We start from the raw sequence: 7,067 nt of genomic DNA, 5'->3' as shown, positions 1-7,067 counted from the left end.
CAGGTCTGAGGGTGTCGCTGCCGGGAGGTGTCCCGGTGTGGGTGCCGGGTCTCTGAGGGTGTCGCTGCCCCCGGGCCCGGCGGGCGGGGGCAGGCCCGGTTCCCGCCCTTTCCCCCTCACGGGGGCCGTTCCTGGCCCTCTCCCGCCCCATCGCGGTCGCGGGGCGGTGCCGGCGGCGGGGCCGGAGGAGGCGGCTCCAGGTCCCCTCCCCGCGCCGCCGCTTCCGCCGCCGCCGCCGCCGCCGCCCTGGGCCGGGCGGGCCCGGCGGGGCCGAGCGGGCGGCGGGGCCACCATGAAGCCGAGCGGAGGTGAGCGGGAGCCGGGTGGGGACACGGAGGGGCTCGGGGTGTGAGGGTGACGGGGGTTTTGGGGGCTCGGGGGTAACGGGGCCGTCCCGCCGCAGAGGAGCCGGTGCTGCTGGCGGAGCTGAAGCCGGGCCGGCCCCAGCGCTACGATTGGAAATCCAGCTGCGAGACCTGGAGCGTCGCCTTCTCCCCCGACGGGGCCTGGTTCGCCTGGTCCCAGGGACACTGCGTGGTCAAGCTGATCCCGTGGCCCCTGGGAGAGGCCGAGCTGTGAGTCATGGAATGGGTTGGGTTAAAAGGGGCCCTAAAACTCATCTAGTCCCACTCCCTGCCATGGGCAGGGACACCTTCCACTGTCCCAGGCTGCTCCAAACCCCAATGTCCATCCTGGCCTTGGGCACTGCCAGGGATCCAGGGGCAGCCACAGCTGCTCTGGGCACCCTGTGTCAGGGCCTGCCCACCCTGCCAGGGAACAATTCCTGCCCAATATCCCATCCATCCCTGCCCTCTGGCAGTGGGAAGCCATTCCCTGTGTCCTGTCCCTCCATCCCTTGTCCCCAGTCCCTCTCCAGCTCTCCTGGAGTCCCTTTAGACCCTGCAAGGGGCTCTGAGCTCTTCCTGGAGCCTTCTCCTCTCCAGGTGAGCACCCCCAGCTCTCCCAGCCTGGCTCCAGAGCAGAGGAGCTCCAGCCCTTGGAGCATCTCCTCCTGTTGGTCCCCTCTCAGCTCCACATCCTTCTGATGTTGGGAACCCCAGGGCTGGGGCAGCTCTGCAGGTGGTGTCTCACATGAGCGGGGCAGAGGGGCAGAATTCCCCCTCCTTTCCTACTGCCCGTGTTGGGGGATCAGCCCAGGTAGTTTCAGCCCTCACCCACCAGCATCAAAGTCCTCCCAGTGCTGCTGTCCATCCATTCATTCCCCAGCTTGGATTGATCCCAGGGGTTGCCTAGTGTGGGGTGAAGATGGGTGCACGGAGCTGGGGGTCTCAGGGTGAACACTCCACCCATCCCTGCCTCCCTCCAGCGGCTGCAAAACCTCGGAGCACAAGAGCCGGGGCGGCAAAGCAGAGACCTGGAGCCGTGGGACAGCCAAGGAGAAGACTCTGGAGTGTGGGCAGATCGTGTGGGGCCTGGCCTTCAGTGCCTGGCCAGCAGCTGAGGATGGGGACACAGATCCTGCCTGTGCCATGGGGCTTCCCTGCCTGGTCCTGGCCACCGGGCTCAATGATGGGCAAATCAAGGTGTGGGAGGTGCAGACAGGTGAGCAGCCCTCACTGTTGTGGCTTCAGGCTGGCTGTCCCCTTGTTCCCCTGTGGAAGGAGATCCCATCTCCCTCCCTCCCCAATACCTGCCCAGTCCCAAGCGGGGCTGCACGAGGGGCTCTGTCTCATTCCCCGTGGATGGATGGCACTGAACCTGACTCCTCTCTGCAGGGCACCTCCTCTTCAGCCTCTTGGGACACCAGGATGTCGTCAGGGACCTGAGCTTCGCTCCCAATGGAAGCCCCATCCTCGTGTCGGCCTCGCGGGACAAGACCTTGCGCGTGTGGGACCTGAGCAGGGATGGTAGGAACATGCAGGGATATCCCTGTGCTGGGTCAGGGAAGGGGGAGAAATCCACCTCGGGAGGGAAGGTGGTGGGAGAGGACCTTTGGGGACAATATTTGAGGCAGAAGGGGACAGCCCTGTGACTGGGAGCAGAGCGTAACCTGGGAGACACAGGAGGGCATTGCCTTGGGATTTACCCAGGGAATCCCCAGCCCAATGTGACTTCCCTCTGCGGAAAGGGAGGGAGAGTAGGGACAAGGAGTCCTGTTCCCCTCTGGTGACACATTTCTGCTGTCCCCAGGGCAGCAGGTCCAGGTGCTGTCGGGCCACGTGCAGTGGGTCTACTGCTGCTCCATCTCCCCAGACTGCAGCATGCTCTGCTCCGCCGCCGGCGAGAAGTCGGTGAGTCCTGCAGGATGGGAGCCATCCCTGTGCCTGCTGAATCCAGCCCTCTGTGTCCCCAGAAACCCCCCTGGGAAAAGGACCAGGCCATCTTGCTCTGGCTCCTCAGGAGCTGCAAGTTGGGAGCAGAGCCCATGTGGTTTAAACCTTGGGACGCTCCCAGCCTGATCCCCTGCCCAAATCCCGCAGGCACTGCTGTGGAGCATGAGATCCTACACCCTCATCCGGAGGCTGGAGGGCCACCAGAGCAGCGTGGTGTCCTGTGACTTCTCCCCGGACTCTGCGCTCCTTGTCACCGCTTCCTACGACGCCTGTGTCATCATGTGGGACCCCTACACCGGGGAGCAGCTCAGGACGCTGCGGTACGGACCTGGGAGGGGACACAGCAATGCCAGGGAGGTTTTTAGGGCTGGATGTGGCTTTCCCTTCTCACTGGGCACAGCCATCACCGCTCCTCTGCTTCCAGAGGCAGGATGGGGGTCTGGCTTGCCAAGTTTGGTGGCCCTGTCAGCCTCAGCTGGGGAAGGGGCTGGTGGCAGCTCAGAGCTGACACTGGGATCTTGTCCCCACCCACAGCCACGTCCCATTGCACTCCACGCTGGATTCCAGCAGTGAAATCCACACCAGCTCCCTGCGCTCTGTCTGCTTCTCCCCCGAGGGGCTCTACCTGGCCACGGTGGCAGATGACAGGTGAGTGAACCCCTGTGGGGACCCAGAGAGGGGCTCAGGAGGAGACCAGAATGAGCCAGGAGCTCAGGAGGTGAGGAATAAATGTGCCAGGTCCCCATCAATTCCTGGAATAAGGGGAAAGATCAGGCCTGTGGGAACACCATGGCTTGGCTGTGACAAGGGGTGGCAAGGTCAGGGCCCCGTCACCCTGAGCTGAGGTCCATGTCCTCCTGGGTGCTGTGCCACCCTCAGCACGTCACTCGCTCAGCAGGGAACATTCCTCCCTGGAACACTCCTATGGGAAGCAAATCCTTCTGGTTTCTGTGTCTTCAGGTGGTCCCAGAGGCTTTATTTTGGCAGCAGGCACTGCACTGTGTCCTCTCCCTTTCTCCACAGGCTCCTGAGGATCTGGGCCTTGGAGTTGCGGTCTCCAGTGGCCTTTGCCCCCATGACCAACGGTCTGTGCTGCATGTACTTCCCACACGGAGGATTCATTGCCACAGGGTGAGTAAACAGGAGAAGAGGGTGGAGAAACACAGGGTTGATCCTTCCTCCTGCAGCTCAGCAAATTCTGGGCTTCCCTGGGGAGTTTTCCTGAGGTGGGGAACACATACTCCTGGCAAGATTGGGAATATTTTGGGACAGTTGGAATCCCTCGTGTCCCTCTGCCCTATGCTCAGGGTTGTTTGGATCCCATTGCAGGACCAGGGATGGCCACGTCCAGTTCTGGACAGCCCCGAGGGTCCTCTCGTCGCTCAAGCACTTGTGCCGCAAAGCCCTGCGCACCTTCCTCACAACCTACCAGGTGCTGGCGCTGCCCATTCCCAGGAAGCTGAAGGAATTCCTCACTTACCGGACTTTTTAAGGCAGCAGGGAGAGCAGAGGCATGGAGGTGAGCCCTGGGGCTTGGCCCGGGCCGGCAGCGCCACAGGAACGCTGAGCTGTGAGCCAGGAGCGTTGCTGCTCCCGTGGTTTTGGGGCTGTGGAGGGCTTTTTTGGTGTCATAATACAGAAACCCAGCAAAATCCCACGCAGAGAGCTGCGGTGCCCCCGCAGGGGACATGGGTGGGACACAGGTCCCCCTGTCCCCTGCTGCCTGCTGGGTTGGGTCAGGTACTTCTGCTTCTGAGTGCAATGGTGTGGGATGATGGTGGAACAGCTGCTGTGGGAGCAGAGCTGTTGTCACCTGCACAAATATGGGGCTAAACCCCCCCCAGAACACCCACCAGGGAATGTCCCTCCATCCTGGTGGAGCGCGGGCTCTGCCGCTCTCCCGGCGTGGGCAGGAGCGGGGCAAGCCCGAGCAGGTCTCAATAAATACAAATTGATTCCTCATGATTTCCCTCCTGGCTTGCTCAGGTGACCTGGGAGTGCCTGGCACCGCCCTGGCTGCCAGGGACGGGTGGCAGAGGTGTCCATCTGTGGGAAGAGGTGGCTTCACTCCACCCCCTGCTCCCATTCCTCTGTTGTTTTCTCTCCGTGCTGGAGTGTGGCACTCAATCAGCCAAATTCCCAGACATGCTGAGCATGCAGCAGTGTTCTGTTTGTCCCCATCCTCCAGTTTAGCTGGTGGCTGGAGCAACAGCACGTTCCCTGTGTGCTGGCAGGCTTTGTGGCAGGCTTAATTCTCCTCCAAACATCACCAGGATGTTGTTTTTCCCTTGGGAAGCTGATCACAGAAAGCTGGTGCACCCCTAACCCCCCACCTCCCTTCAGGAGGGAAAAGCAAAGACCAGTGCGACCTGCTGGGCTTTGGAGGCACCTGTATTTTCCCATTGGGAATAATGCTACCTTTTAACAACCTTTTTACCCTGACTGTGCACTCAAGGCTTCCAAAAAGGATCTGGGAAGCTGTAGGGAGCAGCTCCAGGCATGGGGCTGATGGTCCTTCCCAAATCCAGCAGCAGATCCACCCGGCAGGATCAGGCTTCGGCCACCACCAGGTCCCTGGTGACCTGGAAGGCGGCGATGAGGGAGCTCAGCTGGATCTTCTCGCTGGTGCCAGCAGCCAGGCGGTACCTAGAGAGGGGCCAAGGGCAGCTTTGGGGGCTTCCACCACTGTGGGTGCCCCTCAAAGCTGCGGGCTGTGTGCCAGCAGTGCCCAGTGACCACCAGGAGCCACCCCAGGGTCCCCACACTGGGGGAGTGACACTTACTCGATGTCTGCCAGCTTGATCAGCAGCTGGATGCGGATGGAGGGGGGGAAGTCGACTGTGGAGAGAAGGAAACGCTCAGTGAGGGGCAGGGGGAAGTTTGGCCTCTCCAGGATCATCCGGAGCCGGACCCTTTCCTCACCTCTGTGCACGAAGAGATGGATCTCAGTGAGGATGTCCTGCAGGGCCAGGCCCTTCAGCGTCTTCAGCTCCATGATTTCTGAGATGAGAGCGAGTCAAGGCCTTACTTCCAGGCATTTCCCTGCCAGATCTGCTATGAGGAATATCCCCGAGGGGCCTCCCCAGTGAGCAGCACCCACCCCAGAGGCCACAGAGATCCCTGGGAAAGAGCAGGATTTATCCCAGCTGGGAATAACCCCCAGGGTAGAGGATACTGCGGTAGGCAGTGGAAAAATCCTGGTTCAGCATCCAGTCGAGGATGTTGGCGATGTCAGACTTGAGGGGATGTCCTGTGCAGGTGTAAACGTTCTCCTCTGTCACCTTCCCAAAGGCCATGGAGGTGCTCTGAGGAGGAGGAGGGAACAGGAAGGATGAAGAGGCCCCTCCAGCTCAGCTGGCCAGGGGCTGATGGCCACACTCCCACCTGCAAGATGTTGAGGGCCCTGCGCATGTCCCCGCTCGAGAGGGTCACCAGAGCCTTCATCCCGTCCTCGCTCACATCCACCCTGGAAAACAACACCCGGGGAAGTGGAACCGTGGGAATCCAGCCTGCTGCTCCTCCCTGGCAGGGAATGGGGGCAGAGGGGGCATGGGGGGATCCCCCACTCACCCCTCCTCCTGGATGACGTGCTGGAGCCGCGGCACCATCAGCTCCGGGGTCAGGGGGCCGAAGCGGAAGCGGGTGCAGCGGGATTGCAGGGCGGGAATGATCTTGGAGAGGTAGTTGCAGATGAGGCAGAACCGGGTGTTTTCTGTGAACTTCTCGATCACTGCAAAAAGGACGGAGGGGAGGACGGTCCTCGGCTGCTGCCTCGTCCTGATTCCCACCCTGTGCCGGGCCGGATGAGGCAGATGGCTGCCCACAGTGTGGGATTCCTGCGGTGTGGGATTCCCAGTGCCCCTCACCTCTCCTCAGGGCGTTCTGAGCATCCTGGGTCATGGCATCGGCTTCATCCAGGATGACGAGCTTGAAGCCTTTCCTAGGAAAAGGGGGGGTTGGTGCTGGAGAAGGGGGAGCTGGGATGTTTGTTCCCAGCCTGACTCCTGGGAAGCCCTTCTTGCATCCTCACCCTCCCTGCTTGCTGGGCACATTCCCACCCACCCCGGGACCTCCCAAATCCCCTTCCCAATCCAAGTGCCAGGCAGGAGGGTACCAAAAAGATGGGGAGCTTTGGGAAGCACAGACCCACCACGTACTTAAAGATGGTCCTGGTGCTGGCGAAGCTCAGGATGGGCCCTCGGACGATGTCGATGCCCCGGTCATCGGAGGCGTTGAGCTGGAAGGGAATGGTGTGGATCTGTATCCCTGCATCCCATCCCATCCCTTCCCACCCCATCCCACCGTGTTCCCGCTCACCTCCAGCACCATGGAGCCGAACTCCCGCTCCCGGTAGAGCTGCCGGGCACAGGCCAGGATGGTGGATGTCTTCCCGGTACCGGGTGGCCCATAGAGGAGCAGATGGGGGAGCCGGTCCTCGCTGATGAAGCGTTGCACTGCGGGATAATGGGAAAATGGGATAACAGCGGGATAACGGGGCTGGGGGACAGCCGGGACCGGAGCGGGGGGTCACCGCGGGGAGAAGGATTAATTACCGGTGCTGAGGATGTCCCGGTGAGACACCAGCTCGGACAGCGCCTGCGGACGGTACTTCTCCACCCTGCAGCGTGGAAAGAAAGGAGCGGGGAGTGAGCCCCGGGGCAGCTCCCGCCGCGCTATCCCGGTATCCCGGTATCCGCCCGCTCCCCGCCGTACCACGGCAGGTTCGCGCTGCCCGCCGGCGCCATGTTGGGAAGTCTCGCGAGAGCGCCGCCA

At 62.0% G+C, this 7,067-nt stretch overlaps 2 protein-coding genes across 3 annotated transcripts; one reads left to right on the top strand and one right to left on the bottom strand.

Annotated features, from left to right (window-relative positions):
* The first annotated feature begins 206 nt into the window (after nt 1-206).
* On the top strand, nt 207-4,259 carry WSB2 (WD repeat and SOCS box containing 2). Its single transcript, XM_053994254.1, has 9 exons — nt 207-308; nt 404-575; nt 1,328-1,563; nt 1,737-1,868; nt 2,152-2,252; nt 2,442-2,614; nt 2,829-2,942; nt 3,318-3,425; nt 3,624-4,259. The coding sequence occupies exons 1-9, from the start codon at nt 293-295 to the stop codon at nt 3,784-3,786; spliced, it is 1,215 nt and encodes a 404-aa protein (XP_053850229.1). The 5' UTR covers nt 207-292; the 3' UTR covers nt 3,787-4,259.
* A 408-nt stretch (nt 4,260-4,667) lies between these two features.
* Nucleotides 4,668-7,067, bottom strand: RFC5 (replication factor C subunit 5). 2 transcript variants are annotated; one of them, XM_053994061.1, is made up of 11 exons: nt 7,008-7,067; nt 6,848-6,912; nt 6,612-6,748; nt 6,452-6,531; nt 6,161-6,234; nt 5,865-6,024; nt 5,679-5,760; nt 5,470-5,599; nt 5,217-5,294; nt 5,078-5,132; nt 4,668-4,940 (listed from the first exon to the last, which is right to left on the bottom strand). In XM_053994061.1, exons 1-11 carry the CDS (start codon nt 7,037-7,039, stop codon nt 4,844-4,846), a joined length of 990 nt encoding a protein of 329 aa, XP_053850036.1. In that variant the 5' UTR covers nt 7,040-7,067; the 3' UTR covers nt 4,668-4,843. The 2 variants fall into 2 exon arrangements, with proteins under 2 accessions (XP_053850036.1, XP_053850035.1); XM_053994060.1 differs by having other exon boundaries at nt 5,078-5,294.

This window comes from Vidua macroura, chromosome 18 (assembly GCF_024509145.1).
Source record: "Vidua macroura isolate BioBank_ID:100142 chromosome 18, ASM2450914v1, whole genome shotgun sequence".
In the NCBI taxonomy this organism is placed as follows: domain Eukaryota; kingdom Metazoa; phylum Chordata; class Aves; order Passeriformes; family Viduidae; genus Vidua; species Vidua macroura.
The sequence above is the reverse complement of the archived record's forward strand: the minus strand, read 5'-3'. Positions and strand labels throughout refer to the sequence as shown.

What these genes read in the sequence shown, in the direction of transcription:
- WSB2 (XM_053994254.1), top strand. An exon ending in GAGCAGCTCAGGACGCTGCG is followed by an intron (nt 2,615 to 2,828) that starts GTACGGACCTGG and finishes CCCCACCCACAG; the next exon opens with CCACGTCCCATTGCACTCCA. An exon ending in GCCACGGTGGCAGATGACAG is followed by an intron (nt 2,943 to 3,317) that starts GTGAGTGAACCC and finishes CTTTCTCCACAG; the next exon opens with GCTCCTGAGGATCTGGGCCT.
- RFC5 (XM_053994060.1), bottom strand. Translation starts at nt 7,039, where the DNA reads ATGGCGCCGGCGGGCAGCGCGAACCTGCCGTG. An exon ending in CCGGGACATCCTCAGCACCG is followed by an intron (nt 6,749 to 6,847) that starts GTAATTAATCCT and finishes ATTATCCCGCAG; the next exon opens with TGCAACGCTTCATCAGCGAG. An exon ending in ATCAAGCTGGCAGACATCGA is followed by an intron (nt 4,941 to 5,077) that starts GTAAGTGTCACT and finishes GCCCCTCTCTAG; the next exon opens with GTACCGCCTGGCTGCTGGCA.